The sequence below is a fragment of the Herpailurus yagouaroundi genome, unplaced genomic scaffold (assembly GCF_014898765.1).
Source record: "Herpailurus yagouaroundi ecotype Mexico unplaced genomic scaffold, PumYag 210, whole genome shotgun sequence".
Taxonomy (NCBI): Eukaryota; Metazoa; Chordata; class Mammalia; order Carnivora; family Felidae; genus Herpailurus; species Herpailurus yagouaroundi.
This window is the reverse complement of record NW_024412441.1, coordinates 17,805,871-17,824,880: the sequence shown is the minus strand read 5'-3', so window position 1 is coordinate 17,824,880 and position 19,010 is coordinate 17,805,871. Positions and strand designations below refer to the sequence as shown.

General features: G+C 40.9%; 1 protein-coding gene across 1 annotated transcript in view; it reads left to right on the top strand.

Moving 5' to 3' along the window:
* TMEM131 (transmembrane protein 131) overlaps positions 1–19,010 on the top strand; it is a 242,518-nt gene that overhangs the window by 200,391 nt on the left and 23,117 nt on the right. Inside the window, exons 26-31 of the mRNA XM_040453962.1 lie at positions 3,346–3,497; positions 4,094–4,236; positions 4,658–4,844; positions 5,939–6,124; positions 6,928–7,086; positions 7,504–8,087. Of these exons, the coding sequence (XP_040309896.1) occupies positions 3,346–3,497; positions 4,094–4,236; positions 4,658–4,844; positions 5,939–6,124; positions 6,928–7,086; positions 7,504–8,087 (1,411 nt within the window). The remainder of the gene's footprint in view (positions 1–3,345; positions 3,498–4,093; positions 4,237–4,657; positions 4,845–5,938; positions 6,125–6,927; positions 7,087–7,503; positions 8,088–19,010) is intronic.

The window sequence follows — 19,010 nt, the reverse complement described above, 5'->3', positions numbered from 1 at the left end:
TACAAAAGGCCAAAGATTGGGGTGCCTGGGTAGCTCAGGCAGTTGAACATCCGACTCTTGATTTCTGCTCAGGTTATGATCCCAGGGTCATGGGATCAAGCCCTGCATCCAGCTCTGTGCTGAGCATGAAGCCTGCTTCAGATTCTCAGTCTCTCTCCCTCTGCCCCTACCCCCACCTTGTATGTGTATGCTCTCGCGCTCTCTCTCTCTCTCTCTCTCTAAAATTAAAAAAAAGAGTATCTTAATTGCCTTTTTAATTAATTCTAACTCCATGCATCAGTCATTCAGAAAATATTGGTTCATCTAGATATACAGAGCTTCCAAATGTTGACATGATTCACTCTATAAAATTCAAAAAAAATAATATTCATTAATACAACTACCAGTCTCATCAGGGAATTCTTTAACTATTGGGAGGCTGTGAAGTTCACAGGGGGTGGATTCAAGTTTCCCATAATTCTAAATTTTCTCACTCGAATTTTATCATTGGCAGCAAATACGTCAGTTGTTGTTCCTTGATTGGATAGATGCACTTCATTTTTGTGAATTTGTCACCAAATATCAAAGTCTGAATAACCACAGATTAACTGTCAATCATTCTTCCAACTGTAAATGGTTTTCCATGAGAAAAGCAGCTAATTCTATTTGTATCTCAAATGATAGCTTCTCAAGACAACATGGTACTTCAGTAGGCAGCAGGAGTGCTATATGCATACTTCCCATTTTATCACACAATGGTAAAAATGCATGTGCCCAAAGACTGAGATTTATTAAGATTAATATCATTACCATAGTAAGTTATTAGTAATAACTAAGTTATTAACTAAGTTATAACTAAGTTATAACTAAGTATAACTAATACTAAGTTATTAGTAATAACTTTTTTTTAACTACAGGTACATGGCAGTGAAGAAGACAGTAGCTACTAAGGAAGTTAGATACCACTGCCTTTACTTTAAGCTGAAGCATCAGCAGTTTTACCCACCATTGATTTTGCTGACCATTGGTGCAAATGTCGACACAGTGGAAAAGGCAAATAGCATCTGTCAGTGTTATGAAAATAGTTTTGACACCATGGATACACTGAAAAGATTTTGAGATCCCCAGGGGTCCCATGGGTCACTCTTTAGAGCGCCACTACTGCAAAATTACTGAGAATTATTGAGGCCTTAATGATATCCCTGAGGCATCACAACATCCTCAGATGTTTGCCAAATCATCAGAGTTTAAATTAGCTAGTGTTTATTGGTAACATATGCATAGTATATAATGTGTCCATCAATTACTCAGAATAGTTTACCTAACAAAGAACTTATTTACCAACCATTTTGTGGCAGTCAGGATATTCCGTTGTCCCAGTAGATGTTGACAGAGAAGAATGTTAGATGCAGAAAAAAGTTTGTGCCTCAGAATCAAGAGTTAAAAAGTAAGGGCGTCAGTAAGTCTATTGACTAGAAATAATGTTTGTAGAATCATGCTAACACAGGTAGGTAGATCTATGTTTGAAACCTAACTATGCCAAGTGGAGTAGAAAGTCGTGCAAACCTCACTCCCCTTCCACATGTTAGCAGAGCCATGATGAGCCATGGACGTTTATAGTCAAGTGTTGCCAGAGCACCTGGGTGGCTCAGGTTGAGCATCTGAGTCTTGATTTTGGCTCAGGTTATGATCCCAGGGTCGTGGGATTGAGCGTGAGTGCTGAGCATGGAGCCTGCTTAGGATTCTCTCTCTCTCCCTCTGCCCCTCTCCCCCCATGCTCACGTGCTCTCTCTCTCTCTCTCTCTCTCTCTCTCTAAAATAAAAATATAGCCAAGTGATGCCAACCCTTCCCCCCAAAATGGTTAAACAATGTTACTTAAAAATTAGAATAGTTGGAAAAATATTAGAATAGTTGGGGTGCCTGGGTGGCACAGTTGGTTCAGTGTCCTGACTCTTGACATCAGTTCAGGTTATGATCTCATGGTTGGTAGGATCAAGCCCTGAGTCAGGCTTTAAGCTAACAGCCCAGAGCCTGTTTGGGATTCTCTCTCCCCCTCTGCCCCTTCCCCCTTCCCCCATCTCTCAAACATTTTTTAAAAATCATAACAATATATCCTTATATTTTTTTTAAATACAAAATGAATATCTAAATCTTATCAGTAGGAGTGCCTGGGTGGCTCAGTCAGTTAAGTGTTGGACTTCAGCTCAGGTCATGATCTCACGGTTCATGAGTTCAAGCCCTGCATCTGGCCCTCTGCTGTCAGCACAGAGCCTGCTTCGGATCCTCTGTCTCCCTCTTTCTGTTCCTCCCCTGCTTATTCATATTCATTCATTCATTCATTCTCTCTCTCTCTCTCTCTCTCTCTCTCTCTCTCTCTGTCTCTGTCTCTGTCAAAAATAAACCTGTAAGGTTTATTAACAATATATCCTTATGTTTTTTTAATACAAAACGAATATTTAAACCTTATCAGTAGGAGTGCCTGAGTGGCTCAGTCGGCTAAGCATCCGACTTCAGCTCAGGTCATGATCTCACTGTTCCAAGTTCAAGCCCCACATCGGGCTCTGTGCTGACAGCTCAGAGCCCGGAGTCTGCTTCTGATTCCGTGTCTCCCTCTCTCTCTGCCCCTCCCCCACTCTCTGTCTCTCAAAAATGAATAAATGTTAAAAAGAAATTTTAAAAAAATAAAATAAGTAAACATTAAAAAAAATAAGTTTTATCAATAACAAGCTGTCAAGAAGTCCTATTTTGGTTATTAAACTATTTAATCTTTCAGTCATCAAGTGTTAATGAAACAGTAATTATATGCTGAGCTCTCAAAATAAAATTCAAAGATAGATTGATATTGAGTTAGAAATATTTTTACAAATAAAATCTGATGCAACCTGAAGACCCTTTGGCTGATACCCACCAGAGGGGGAAGGAGCAGGAAAACAGTGTGAAAGTGAGAACAGCATCCACAAGACTTAAGGCTGCTGGGAGCTGGGTGCACAGCTGTTTGCTTTGTGCTAAGACATTGAGCTACAGTTCTTAAGTTTGTGTCCTTTTATGTATGTGTATTACATTTCAAAAAAATTTTTAAGTTAAAAATAAAAAGATCTGTATACAAAAACAAATGCCTAACAAATATGAGGACTTTGGTCACTTGGGGTTCAAAGCCCTCTTGGGGACTTAATGCACAGGAATAAGGGTCATCACTGGTTGCCCAGTTCTGCTTGTAAACTGACCAGTATCTAAATCATGAGGAATAAAATTGTTCACATATTTAATCTATTCAAGAAACTCATACTGGGCTGTGGATGGCGTAAAGGAAAAGTCTTTCCAGAGAATATAGTAATAACTTCTGTTCATTTACCCAATGATTCAAGGCTCATCCACTGCAGAGTTCAACAGGATTTACAGAAGGCCTGTCTCGACATTTAATTTTAAACCTAATTTTAAAACCTGGAGAAAAGAAATCTGTCAAAGTAAAGTTTACTCCAATTCACAACAGAACTGTTTCTTCACTAATCATAATCAGGTATGCATTATGATTTAAGTGTGGGTCAGTTTTTAGTACTTATACAGAAGTCCTTACTTGATTTTTAATTTGGGTTTACGTGTCTAATTTATTAAATAGGGTATTCACTTTGTCTAAAACATGCACCCATCACACCACACTGGATGAAATGTACCTCTGTGATTATGTTTATAACTTGAAAACCTGAAAAAATATTCTTACTATACCATGTGTGACTCTTAAAACTGAAAAACTCTTCTCTCTGTGTAGATTTTTAAATTCTTAGAGGATAAATGTTTCAGTCTCAAATTTAGTGTATTCAGGGGTGCCTTGGTGGCTCAGTGGGTTAAGCATCCGATTTCAGCTCAGGTCATCTCACAGTCCCTGAGTTCACATTCCTTGTCAGGCTCTGTGCTGACAGGCATGGAGCCTGCTTCAGATTCTGTGTCTCCCTCTCTCTCTGCCCCTCCCCAGCTCGCGCTTGCTCTCTCTCTCTTGCTCCCTCTCTCCCCCTCAAAAATAAATAGTAAAAAAAAAAAAAAAAATTAGTGTATTCATTTCTACATTTCTATTATACAAATTTAGTGGGAGAAAATTCTATAATTCTTCTTGCACAGAAATAACCTGACCGTGGTGGATGCTGTGATGGTCCAAGGACAAGGAACAACTGAGAACTTGAGAGTAGCAGGCAAACTTCCGGGTCCAGGGAGTTCCTTACGCTTTAAAATCACAGAAGCATTATTGAAAGACTGTACAGATAGTAAGTATTCCTAACAGTTTCAAGGGCACAACTTTCAGTATTTGCTTCCAACAATAAATAATTCCCCAAAAAAGAACAGTATTTCTATACATGCACCTGTATATATTAGTGATGAATACTTAAGATTTTTAATGAAATACTCTGACTTGCTTTCAGGGTTGTTTAATTTGGATCCTAAAAGATTTAAAGGTTCAGTATTCATTGCATGTCTTAGGTGGTTTACTCTGAGTATGGAAAGTAAAGCATAATTAAACTTTTGCTGTCTAAAATGACACCGTAAAGTGGAGTACTTCTGATGAAAGCTGGGTACCAGCTGATCTCTTTGGCATGAGTAGGTGGTTCATAATGTCTGGCATATATTCATTGAATCTGGAGCGCATGCAAGATTTATATTCACTCTTGATTTTTTTTTTTCCTTTAGATTTAAAACTAAGAGAACCAAATTTCACATTGAAAAGAACATTTAAAGTAGAGAATACAGGACAACTTCAGATTCACATAGAAACCATGGAAGTCAGTGGGTACTCATGTGAGGGATATGGCTTTAAAGTTGTTAATTGTCAAGAGTTTGCACTAAGCGCCAACGCCTCTAAAGACATAATCATATTGTAAGTATTTTCTTCTGAGGTGTAATGAATCACTAGCTTCTCATCAACCTCAAATAATACAATTGCTTAAACTCCATGCAAGGATACGTTTTCATACAACAAAAGGTATTTTATCCACAAATGTAGTTTGATTTCTTTTTTCCACTTAATCGTTGGTTATTTCTTCATTGTTTTCAAAATTGTGAAACTTCCTCTGTATCAGAAGTGGATCAGATAATCTTAGAAACTGGTTTCAAAATTATGTTCAGGGTTGTGTTAAAGTGTAACATGTCGGTAGGTAATAGACTATAAATTCAGTCTCAGCAACAGACCAGTCCCTTGTATCACATACGTGCACTTTTCTGTGTGTGCAACGTAGGAGTGTGTAATATTTTGGTCAGAAGATAATTTTTTTTGTCTGTATTAGTAATAGCTGCAGCCTACTTTAATATTAATTGACAACTTGTTAGATTATAGAGTTTATGTAATAAAATGTGACCTCTGTCCCCTTAATTGAGTGATAATTTCATGGTGTTCAATGGACGTTGACTCAGTACATAGTGATATTACTCAGGTAAGGTATAATGCTTGGTACCTAAAGGTACAGTGAAGAATAAGACACCTTTCCTCAAGGTATAGATCATCTGGTTGGGGAGCATACAGTTACCAAAAAGTAAAAAATGAAATAATTGGGGCAGAAAGAAGTACTGCAGGAGATAGGACAAGGGCTAGGATGGTTTTGGGTTTTTTGGGTGGTTTTTTTATTTTCAAAGGTGTTATTGGAACTATATTCTGGGAGAAGAGGGTAGATTCAGATAAAGGAGAAAAGAAGGGGGGAGGGAGAGAAGCTCAGAGAACACTTCCTGAATTAATAATTATGCAAAGCTGCGTTATTCTTTTTCATGTAATTTCTTCAGTTATCCACAGAATATAGCTGTATTTGTTATTAACCTCATGGAATAATGCCTTCTCCATCTTAAAATGAGGAAGTGGCACAGAACTATCAAACTCTCAAATTCTCTGTTAGGCTTCAAAGGTGTGTGAGACTGGTGTTATATGTAAACTGCTATGGTATATTTTTAAAACTTAGTCTGACTGCTACCATTCTGTTTTAGGTTTACTCCTGATTTCACAGCTTCTAGAGTTATTCGTGAACTGAAGTTTATAACAACCAGTGGCTCTGAATTTGTATTTGTATTGAACGCATCCCTTCCATACCATATGTTAGCAACCTGTGCAGAAGCCCTACCCAGACCCAACTGGGAGCTGGCTCTGTACATCATCATCTCAGGAATAATGAGGTATTTGTGTCTTTTTTTGAGGTTGGTATTCAGGCGTCACTTGACACTGTTCATCACATGCTCACTGTGTGCCACTCTTCTGAGTGCTGGGAATCTGTCAGTGAACAGAACAGATCTTTCTGCCTCAGTCAAACCTGCTCACACTAGTGGGAGCAGTCAGAACTAACCCTGCTTGGGTGGCATATACAGTAAAGACATATCTTCTTCCCTTAAAATTTGTTACACAAATTAAGTACATGTTAATTTCTTAAAGGGAAAAAACCATTTATAATTTACCAGGTACAGTTACTTCATTTCAGCATATGTAACTTAATCAACATTATAGAATATTTTTTTTGAAACAGACCCAAGCAACATGAAACATGAGAAATACTTTTTAAATCCTCAGCAACCTTATTTTTTTTTTCAGTCTGTTTAGTGTTTGGAGGGTCAGATACACTTGCCTCTAAATTTACATGGTTACCCCACACATCCTTTAAGGGAAAAGAGTTGGTAGAGAGTTAAAACTGCAAGACAGTTTACCTTCTTGGTAAAAGGAAAAGTGTCCTCCAAGTGTCTGTTCTGATACAAATAATTATTTTCTTTATAGAAGTCTCCATGTAAGTTAGCATTCTGTAAAAACAAGTGTGTAGACTTTTATCCATAGGGCTTTGTCTTTGTCCAGTCCAATGAAAACTGTCACCAGCATCTCTGTTTTTTATATCCTTGTGTACTTTACCAAGAAACTCTGCCTTTAATATTAAATTTTGTTACTCTTGCACTAACAAATGAATCCCGCTGCTTCGCCTTCTGTACCCCTACAGTGCTCTGTTTCTCTTGGTAATTGGAACAGCCTATTTAGAAGCTCAAGGAATTTGGGAGCCATTTCGAAGGCGACTATCCTTTGAGGCCTCAAACCCACCCTTTGATGTGGGAAGACCATTTGATCTCAGGAGAATCGTTGGTATTTCGTCTGAAGGAAAGTATGTTCACATGCTGGAAATAAATTTTCTAGTATACATAGATTTGACTGATGTAATTCAAAGAAAAAATAAGTTTTTCTTTTCATCTTTGCTCAAGGGAGAAAAAATTTTAATTCTATTATTAATAATCTCCTGTATATATAGCTGTCTTCTCTACTAAGAACTCAACAGCAAATCCCATGTTTTTGTTATGTTGGTGAGGGTTAAAATATTCGAAATAAGATCACTGACTTGGTTCCTAAATTTTCAGAGAATAGACCCTATAAAATTGTGGAAAGTATCCCTATGTCTTTCTGGGGTTTTTTCCTTAGAGTAGCTTGTATTTTTCTCTTGTGGCTATACTGATGAAGTAAAAATTTTTTAATCGTAGATTTTGTAGGTTGCTATTTACTGATCTACAGTTGGTCCTTTTTTCAGCTTGAACACACTCAGCTGTGACCCCGGTCACAGTAGGGGGTTCTGTGGAGCAGGCGGCTCGTCATCCCGGCCCAGTGCAGGGAGTCACAAGCAGTGTGGCCCACCGGTCCACCCACACAGCAGTCACAGCAATAGAAACTCAGCTGACGTGGAAAACATCAGAACCAAAAACAGCTCAAGCACTTCTAGCAGGACTTCTGCACAATCTGCTAGTAAAGCAAGCCCCCTTGTCTTAGATTCAAATGCAGTGGCCCAAGGTCACACAGCAGGCAGAAAGTCCAAAGGGGCAAAACAGAGCCAGCACAGCAGTCAGCACCATGCCCACAGCCCACTGGAGCGGCACTCTCCACCTCCACCGCCACCACCAGTGCCTCAGCACCAGGAACCGCAGCTGGAAAGGCTGTCACCCGCCCCCCTCTCGCATCCTTCCCACCCAGAACGTGCCAGCAGCACAAGGCACAGCTCAGAGGACTCAGACATCACCAGTCTCATAGAAGCCATGGACAAAGACTTCGACCACCATGATTCCCCACCCCTAGAAGTGTTTACAGAGCAGCCGCCATCACCACTGTCCAAAAGCAAAGGTAATCATCCGCTCTTACTGTCAGAAAAGCATGGTATATGAAGGGAAAGCCAGTGCATAATTAAGGAGCTGTTGCGATCATAGTTGTGATAAACAGCTAATTTGGTAAGTGTTCTTGTGGTTCAAATTTACCTCCAGTTTGGACTGAAACTTTTCTGTATCAGATGTAAATAGACAGGGACCCATTTATCATAAAAGATATTTGTACTTCTTAGGTACTTACCAAACTCAGAAACTTATTGGACAACTGTTTCCATTTTCAACTATTTGTGTTTGTTGTCTTGTGATAGGTTGAGCTTCCTTTTTTTAATCATTAAAATAATTTTTATACAGTGGTAAAATGGAGGTCATCTCTGCCTTTTAACTCGAAAATAACATTTCCACAGAACCTGTACTTTAGAGCAGGGGTTGGCAAACTACAGCCAGTGGGCCAAATCACCACCTGTTTTTATAAATAAAGCTTTATTGGGACAAGCCATGCTCATTCATTTACATATTGTCTATGTCTACTTTCATGCTACAACAGCAAAGTTGAGTAGCTGCAAAAGACCGTAAGGTCCACAAACCTGAAAATATTTACTATCTAGCTCTTTACAAAAAAAGTTTGCTGATCCCTGCTTTGGAGTTCTGTATGCTGTGTTAGTTACCTATTTCTCAGTAACAAATCACCTGAAAACTTCATCACTTAAACACCAACCTCTACTGTCTCAGAGTTTCTGTGGGTCAGGCATCTGTGTGCTGCTTACTTAGCTGGGTTCTCCAGCTCATGAGACTGCAGTCAAGATGTTGCCTGGGGGTGAAGTCATCTTAAGGTTCAAATGAAGGTGGATCTGCTTCCAAGCTCACTCAGGTGGTTGATGGTAGGATTCAGTTCTTCGTGGCCTGTTGGACTGAGGATCTCAGTTGCTTGCTGGCTGTGGCCAGCAGCCTCTCATGGGTCCTTTCCATAGAGCAATTCAAAGCAGTTAGCTTCACCAGAGCAAGGAAGCTAGAAGGCAAGAGAGGGAACAAGCTAGAAGGGCAGAAATCAGAGTCTCTTACAACCTAATATTGGAAGTGACATCCCATAACTTTTGCAGTATTCTGCTCATTAGGAATATGGTGCGGCCCATACTCCAGGAGAGAGAACTCCATAGAGCATAAACACCAGGAGGGTGGGGCTCACTGGGATTCACCTTAGACATTACATACCACACATACACAGTGGTAGCCCATTTGGTAACTTCCAAAATCAAAATATAAAAACCAGTAAACCAGTAAAAGCCAATTAATCCCTTTACAGCCTGAACTTTTTGCATCTTCCTCTCTCTCCTGTGGCAGCCCTGCTAAAACACGTTATTGCAAGCCTGTTTCGATATCTTCCTCACTGGTGCACCAAGGAGGTTTTTGCCTTTGGTTTATGCAGGGAATGGGGAACTTGGCAGCACTGAAAGGCCAAAAGCAATCCAGTGTCCCAGAGTCCAGGACTTTTCTATTAGATAATTTCCTGGTCCCAGTGATACAAAAACTAGTTACCTAGCGTCCTCTTAGAATTACATGTATTTGGATTTGCAAAATAGTAAAATATCTTGAATATTACTTAACTTTTTCCAGAGAAATATATTTTTTGTTAACTCATTATTAATAGAGCTTACTTATTTTAGGGAAATTTTTATAGTAATATTAAATGAATGTTTAAGTTCCTTTTTTAATTAGGTCGTTACATAATATGTTTTCCCCATATTGAGGACATGAATAAAATGAATGTAGATGATCCTTTCTTACCAGAAAGAAAGAATTTGTCAGTCAAACTGAATACCTCACCGCTGTGTCTAAGATAGTCCTCCAATATCAGTGTGATAGGCCCATTTTTATTTTCAGGGCCATTCACCTAGAATATAAATTTTAAAATTAAAAAATGGGGGGCACCTGGGTGGTTCAGTCGGTTAAGCAACCGACTTCGGCTCAGGTCATGATCTCACAGTTTGTGAGTTCAAGTCCCTCATCAGGCTCTGTGCTGACAGCTCAGAGCCTGGAGCCTGCTTCAGATTCTGTGTCTCATTCTCTCTCTGCCCCCCCCCCACGTGTGCTCTGTTTCTCTCAAAAATAAATTAAAAAATTTATTTGTAGATTTGTAAAAAAATTGTAAAAATTTATTTGTAAAAAAAATGTTTTTAATTAAATTAAAAAATGGTTTTTAATTATCACAGTGGTCTTAGAGTCCGCCTACTAAAAGAGATGTAATGATGGTTTATGGGCACCACACTGTTAGTGATTCTTTAGCCCAGAAGGAGACAGTGGTTCCAGGCATCACATGAGTGGCCATTCTGTTTGTTATCTTTCCTATTGCTGCTGTTCAGAAAGAAGAAAGGAGACAAAATCTTTAGTTTTTTTTTCAGCAAGTGTTTTTATTAAAGGGTAACATACATTTGGAAAACCAGCCTCTTAAATGAACTTTCAAAGGTAGGCATTGATCTCCAGGTTGCAAAATAGTGGCATGTCATAAAACCCTAGGCTTTTAGTTGGGCCGAACCTTTATAACCTCTCTAAAGCTTTCCCCCAGTGCCCTACAAATAGTCATCATGTTTACATGAAGTATGAACCTTCTGTTTTCAGAAACACCCTGTTCCCCCTACCCCTCCCCAGTATCTCAAACAAAAAGTCTCCCTTGTAATGAGTTTATGTAATTTCTAGCGTTTGGAGACTGCTCAAAGTGACTTACCTTCAAATAAATACAATCTCCCTAGATCTTGCCTAAATTGTAGGCCGTCCAGCCATTTCCCTAGTCATTCCTCCATCCACTGCTCCTCATGGAAGGTGGCACCCAGAAATGCCCTCTGTTCACAGCAGGACAGTCATTAGACTCTATACTTGTGTGGTTTCTTCCCCTGCAGTATGTGAAGTCCTAGAGGCTGGACAGAGGCTGTTGCTGGATTGAGGGTTAAAACCTGAGGAAGCTCTGAACCTGGTGCAGGCACTTCTCAGTATCTCCGTTAACTGAAGAAATGGAATCTGCAGCCACGCTCATTTCTGGCTTTGGTAGAGTGAAGGGCAGCTTTATCTAGGGTGGGGAGATGCAGAGTGGTACAGGGTCGTGAGGCCAGTCTCTATCATAAGGCAGGCCCAGAGATTAAATCATGGCTCTGCCCCTTACCGACTGTGTGACTGTGAAATTAGCTCTCTGGACCCCCATTTGTTATCTTTAAAGTGGAGAGGATAGCTGCTACCTGCATCATGACTGGGGTGTAGCTCCTGCTATGATTGTTACTAGGGAAGGAAATGGTGCTCATCGTCTTCAGCCTGCTGAGTTGAAGAGCGCTGTGGAACACCCCAGCAGCAGTGTCTACTTGGAACTTAGCCTTAAGGGTGAGAAATGGGACAAACAGAGGGCTAGAGACAGGGCCCTGAGGGCAGGGCCAGCAAGGAGAAGGCCGGCAGACAGTGGGACAGAAAGCAAGTAGAAGATGTGGTTGGCATATCCCAACAAGGCCAGAAGTAAAGGGAGAACAGAGCTCTTCAGAGCCTGGCAGCTTGACCTTGACCTTGGCAAGATAGTTTCAGTAAAGTGATAGGACTAGAAACCAGGTTACTGTGGCATACAGAGTACTTTTCACATCAGACTGTTAACAGTGGCCACTTCTGTTTATTGTCAATTTCCCAACTTAAATTTAACTAAAGTATTTGCAAACATTGTACAGAAAACGAATAGCTTTTAGAATGTAGCGTTTTTACTCTTGTAGTAATTATTTATATTAGATTGGTTAAAACACTAATGTTACGTGAAATTTCTCACCCCAAGTTACATCTAGAATGTTTACCTCAATTTGAAGCAGATTAGTCAGATGTTGACAACTAATCCTAATGGTATGCCTTGTTTGAATTGCTGAAGTTGCAGTAACAGTAAGATATGATGATAGTACCTACATCACCAGAGGTTCTGGGACTTCTGAATTGGTGTATAGCTGCAGGGGTTGGCATTCAGCCTTTGAGAGGGTTAAGCTGAGACTGAATACAGATAGTTTGGTCAAATTCTGAGGCAGAGGTTGAACATCAGTGTATCCTTAGTAAAAAGCTCACTATTGGGCATTGTTGTAGAAATGGAATGTTGATTACTAAAGACAAGAAAGAATTAGGTTTTAGCTCATCTTTTTATGTGTTTAGTCGAATGTCTTGTGATGGCAGTGGTATTGAAGTGGAAAAAGATTACACTGAACAAAAAAAGATCTGAGCAGTTATATTAAAATGAAAAACATAATTCTGATCCCTTGATTTTTTTTAATAGGCCGTCTAGAACTGCACATGCCACTAAGCCGTGTGTGTTGATTTGCATTAAATAAAATGAAAACTGTAATTCCTTAGTTGCATTAGCCACATTTCAAATGCTCAACAGTCACATGTGGCCATTACAAAATAAGGCATTTCCAGAATTGCAAAAAGTTCTAGTGGACAGCACTGTGTCTAGAGTGACAGTGAAAAAAGTAACATCCTGTTAATGTTTTGATTATAATATACTTAAATATGAAGAAAGCTTTTTATATTGTTTATACTTCTGTAGTTTTTTCCTTGAAATGACAGGCTGCCTATCCCTTAGAGATACGAGGAAATTCAGAACACAGGTGTTGAATGATGTTTGAAACCCACATCCTGCCATTCTGCATTGTTTTCACATGTATCTGAAGCACAGCATTTTCTCTGGTTTATACTTTTAGAACTTTAATTTTCTTTTCATCCTTTTTTTTTTAATTCAAAGTTAGGGTGTATTTGATAAACTCAAATAAAAAGAACCCATTTTCTGATTACTAAACTGAAAAAAAAAAAACAGTGGCCACTTAGTGCTTTGGGGGCAAGTAAGTGAAAGGGGGTATTTACTCTTTAACCTCTGGTTTCCGTGGTCTTTAACTTTTAATCAAAACAAAAGGGATGAATATATCTTTTGGTAGTATTTTTAATGAAAAAAAAAAGGGGGGGAGAACATGGTGCTTGGAAATATCTATGGGTCAAGGACAAAAAGCCAGTAGAGCTGAGAGTGATGGTGTTGGTCACCATTAATGCTCCAGACGTGATTGTGCAAGCATGGTGCACCCTGGTGATTGGCATTGCTGTGACCCTGTGTCTCCAGTTAGGAAACCCAATCCAGAAAGAAAGGTTGCAGGAGGCAAATATGTTAGCCAGACCCAGGCCCAATTCTGAGTCGACGGCTTACAACCCCACTGCACTGCCGCCTCCAAAAAAGAAGAGAAGCAGGTGCCCAAGGAGGTGGGTTGTGGGCGAGACCCAGTCCAGTAGATTATAAAAGAAGGGGCACTCCTCATTCCACAGATACATGGATGTGGATGAATGGGTTAGAGATGAAGAGGCAGAACGGGGGCGTCAGGGGAGCTTCTGTTTGAACTGAAGTAACAGCTGCTGGGACTGAGGGGAGAAGCGGTAGGGTAGAAACAATATAGAGACCGTTTAGACATTTCTGTGGACTGGGAGTCCGTGGTACATGAGAGCTGGATGTACGGAGCAGCCCTTCGGGTAACACTTGGACCCAGCTGAGGCTCGCAGTGGCACTCCCTCAAACTTTTGCCCTTCTTCTCAATCTATACTGCAGCCCAGGGGTGAGGCACCAAAGCTGGGTAGTTGGATTACAGTACTGTCGGAGTTCTGCAGGGCAGGGGTGGCAGAAAGACCCAGGGTTGTTGGCAGGAGAGGCATATGCCAGACTCGGAGGCATGGAACTTGGAGGATAGAGAAGGACCTCACGCTAGAAGGAGCCCCACAGACAGGGAGAACATGGGCAGTCAAGGGATGGGAGATCCAACACGTCCAACTGCAGGGATGGCAGCAGCACGGGAGTGGTGGGAGACTGTGCTCTGGAAGTGAGGCCTGACACTGTAGGGCTTCAGAGGAAATGCAGTTCTGGGAAGTAACAGGTTCTTAGGTGCAGCGTTCGGAATGGGGTGTGGAAGCACAGTGGAAGTAAAGCCCATTGGCAACAGTGAGGCCACAGAGCTACAGGTCTGCCGCCCTTGACACAACTCTGGAAGCCTCACATATTTGGAAGTTCCGATTTGGGGAAAGGTATGCAATGCATATACCATGTGATTCATAGGACTCTAAAAAGTAACATCAGTTAAAAAAAAAAAAAAGTAACATTAGTTCAGCTTAAATTGTACCACCAAGAGTTTAAGCAACTGGTTTTGTTTCTAAATGAGTTAGGGAGAAAAACCTCTGAGAGCTTTTTGGATTTCAGAGGTACTGATGAGAGATTATTGACCTGACCCATACAAGGCCTGGGGCCCAGATGATGAGAGATTGAGGGTCAGAGGAAGTCGGTGAGGCTGGTGCCAGGGTCCTCAGTGAAGACTGGGAGACATGCAAGGCACGATGTTGAGGCCAGACAGTGTGTAGGAATGTAGTGTGTATGCAGTTGTCATAAATGGAGTAAATCCAACCTGATTTGCCCAATACAGGTGGAGAAGTGGATCCAAGTGAGCTGAGAGATGGGCTAGTATTGGCACAAGGGGAGTAGTATCGGTAGTAGTTGCTACCCAAAGTTGTGGTCCAGGGACCAGCAATAGTGACATCACCTGGGGGCTTTTGGAAATGTAGAATTGTGGGCCCCAACCCAGACTGCTGAATCAGACTCCACATTCAGCAAGGCCCACAGGTGATTGGGATAACTGTGTGAACCCAGTAGTGAAGGTAACCAGTGAATGTCCTTGAGAGGTGGGCACCTGTCCCTCTAGTGGTCCTTGGGCAGACGAGGAGTTGCCCTTAAAGGGAGTGAAGAGAAATGTCTAGACAGGACAGAAGCTGTCTTCTCCTGACATCAAATTGTAGTTGAGTGTGCTTTTGTAATATCTGTGATATTTGATTTCTAGAATAAACAAATCCAAAATTGAGTGTAATAATTTTATGAAACCCCTATGTAATTTAATCCTGGATACTATTAAGTTTTGGTGGTGCAGTTTTTTCCTAGTACTGGGTACCTTATTGGTTCTGCTTACCCCCACAAATGGTATATAAGACCTTATAAAGGTACAAGAAAAGCTAGAATAAAAAGAGTATGGGTGTTCCCACAGACTCATTATGAATTCCTTCCCTGGGTTAGAAGTAAAATTATTTCACTTAATAGGAATTCTTTTCTAACTTACATTGAGTTAAACAAGTATCTTCACAATCTAAGCACAGAGTTTAATCAGACAAAATATGATTACTGTAAAAGTTTTTTTTAGTTTTTAATGTTTATTCTTGAGGGAGAAAGACAGGGTGCGAGTGAGGGAGGGGCAGAAACAGAGGGAGACATCGAATCCAAAACAGGCTCTAGGCTCTGAGCTGTCAGCACAGAGCCCGACACTGGGCTCAAACTCATGAACCACGAGATCATGACCTGAGTGCAGGTCAGACGCTCAACTGACTGAGCCACGCAGGCACCCTTGATTACTGTAAAAATTTGAAAACTATTTGCTTTAGCTTAAAGAATTCCTGGAGAGTTTTCTTCATATGCATCTTTTGGTATGTTTTAGTTTATCATACTTGTATAAAGATATTATTTCTGAACAAATAGGGAGAAATAAATTTGCATGACCAATACTGACCCAAGTAAATTGCATGGTGGGTCTGTTTATTGGCCTCATTTAGACCATTTCAGCAGCCAAAACGTGAGGAGGCAAATTCATGCCAGAATTGGTGGTTCTCTAGAGATTCTAGTCAGGTGTTAAAATTGACATTACATGGCCTGCCTTGGGTCCCCTGCTGCCAGGGACTGCACATATTCAGAGAAACCATTGGCTGGTAATTGAAACTTTACTGAAGTGGTTCTTTTGGGTAGAAGTTAAATGATTTAAGTGGAAGAGAGACAGCCAAAGCAGCTTGGCCAAACTAGTTGATTGCAAATTCATTTATTCACTACTTAGTGTCCTTAGTAGAGGACATATTCTTTAAATTTATAATTCATACTTTTCCTACTTAAACTGATTGGAAGTGGTTTAAATTATTAAAGCACATGTAAAACAGTGAATAAAAGACGAAAAGGAGTTTTTGATGTTTTATCTGTTTGTTTATAATTATGGTGCTTTCTCATCAGAAACCTAGAACAAACTTAGTTGTTACCATCAAGTGTTAAATTGAGCAGCACATTTCTTGGCAGCTATGGCCAGACATTGTTATATAGTTCTCATGCAGGAAAAGGAAGCCTAAGAATTCACCTGAAAAAAAACAGACTTTGCTGGCATTGAATTCCTGCTTGAATCTGAGGACACTGAATAACATTCAGTGGGCATGTTGCCTTGATTAGAGAGAATATGGGAATGTTCTTCACGTTCACATTGTCTTGACCTTATAACATTAAATCCTAGCTCCTCTCCTACATCACGCCTCTTAGATGTACGCCCAGCCTCACCCACGCACACAGCACTTGTGGTGACTACAGCGTGTATGTAGTCAGCTCATAATTGGATTATTTGATGAGGCTCATAGCTTCACTGCTCAGTAAGGATGCTAGATCTGTAAGATGCAGATGGTACTCTGTCACAGATATGTAGCAGCCCGCCTTATGTTCCCATACACACAGCCTAGCCCTGAGGGACCCTGCAGATAGGGACAAATGGTTTCGGTCAATGAAGAGTTTTGTATCCACTCAGTGATTAGAAAAAATATACTCCATCAGGCTTTAAAGCAATGAAGAAAGTGTTTCATTTTAACCATTTTTATGAGCAGGCCTGGCAACCAGCAACTGCATACAACTTAGTCAGCAGTACAATATCACAGCCCGGATACAGGCATGCTCCTCTTCTGCACTTTGCTTTACTGCACCTCGCACGTAACTGTGTCTCTTACGGCTGTGGTGGTCCTGCCTTTAGTATCCTTCTAACAGCACTTGCTCACTTCGTGTCTCTGGGTCACATTTTGGTAATTCTCACAATATATCACAACTTTTCATTATTAAATTTGTTGTAGTGATCCATAATCAATGATTACAACTCACTGAAGCTCAGATGGTGGTTAGCATGTTTTAGACATAATGTATTTTTTAATTAAGGTATGTACCTTTTTTTAGATATAATGTTGCACACTTAATGGACTACAGTATATTATAAAGAGAACTTTATTTTTATTATTTATTTTGAGAGAGAGAGAGAGCACAAGCAGGCAAGGGGCAGAGAGAGAGAGAATCCCAGGCAGGCTCTGCGTTGTCAGAGCAGAGCCCGATGTGGGGCTTGATCTCATGAACCATGAGATCGTGACCTGAGCCAAAATCAAGAGTTGGATACTTAACCAGCTGAGCCACCCAGATGCCCCTAAAGATAACTTTCATATGCACTAGGAAACCAAAAAAATTGACTCACTTTATTGTGGTGGTTTGGAACCAAACCTGCAGTAACTCCGAGGTATGCCTGTATTAATACCAATACAGTCAGAATACAGGACATTTACATCACCATGTGATCCCTTTTGTGTCCTTTTCTAGCCACAGCCACTTCCCTCCCACTCCTGTCCCTTCCTTAACCCCTGGCAACCATTAACCTCCATTTTATAATACATCATTTCAAGAATGCTGTATAGGGGCACCTGGGTGGGTGAATTGGTTAAGCGTCCAACTTTGGCTCCGGTCATGATTTCACGGTTTGTGAGTTCGAGCCCAACGTCAGGCTCTGTGCCGACAGCAAAGAGCCTGGAGCCTGTTTCGGATTCTGTGTCTCTCCTCTCTCTCTCTCTCTCTCTCTCTCTCTCTCTCTCTCTCTGCCCCTCCCCTGCTCCTGCTAGGTCTCTCTCTTTCTCTCAAAAATAAATTTTACACAAACATTAAAATTTTTAAAGAAAGATTGTTGTATAAATGGAATCATACAGTTTGCCACGAAGACTGACTTTGGATTCAAACTCTACTCATAGAGTGAGATGGGATGAGCTTCCGGACTTGGGGTGGCAAGTCTCAGAGCAGGTCACAGTGTAAGTGTATTTCAGGATTTAGAAAGGCACAAAACCAACTTGTACAGCTTGCCAGACCCTGGCGAAGCACTTGCTATGTGCTGGGCACCATGCAGGGCACTGAAGATAGATCAGTAAGGCTGGTCGCTGCCCTGCAAGTGTTTAAACTGTATGAGGAATGACAATGCCGAGGGGGCATATGTTGACCAAGTAGGTCATGGACACATGCTCAATCTAGAGTCTGCTTGGTGATGGTGGGAGTGGGCAGACAGAGGGTGAGTGGCCTCAGGGACATTTCATCCAGACGGTGGTGTGAAGTCTGAGGAACCTGTCGCTCATGTTAGGTCTATCAGCCACTGCTGGTAACACTGGGTTTTTCTAAGCTGCTTTTCCCTTCAGTTTGTATTGTCTTTACTTGGATGGGTTAGTTTTTATATAGATTATACACCAGTTAAGGTGTGGTTTCCTTAAGGCAGGTGATATCCTGTGTCCTCCACTGTGTATTGAGGTAACAATTTTTCTTGGAGAGGGCAGTTTCCCTGTGACTTCTGATTCCCGCTTACCAGTCCCCTCTTGGCAAAATGTTTGAGACTCTCCTTTCCCAAAGCCCAGACTTTCCACTGGGAACCAGTCTCTAAGAAAGGGAATAAACCCTTGAGAACAAGCTTGACTGAGAAGGCAGCTTCTTCCCTCACCCCACCAAGTGGCAAGAGGAAGACAGAGGCCACCCCAGTGTGTGCAGCCTTGCAGGGCACATAGGCCCATCATCAGGCTGATCCAGTCAGAATTATTTCTAGTCCTTTGATGACAATATGTTCTCTCCCCTCCCACCAACATCTGAATTTGGGAACAGAAGCAGCAGAAGAAATCACACAGGACAGTGAAGCAGCTGCTAGCCTAGGCCGTAGGACTGATACAGTGGTGATTGTGTTGATACCATTGACTACTGATTCTCAGCCTAGTTACACGCTAGAGTCACTACAGGAGCTTTTTAAAAAGTTACCCATGCCAGGTCCCACACAGAACTGCT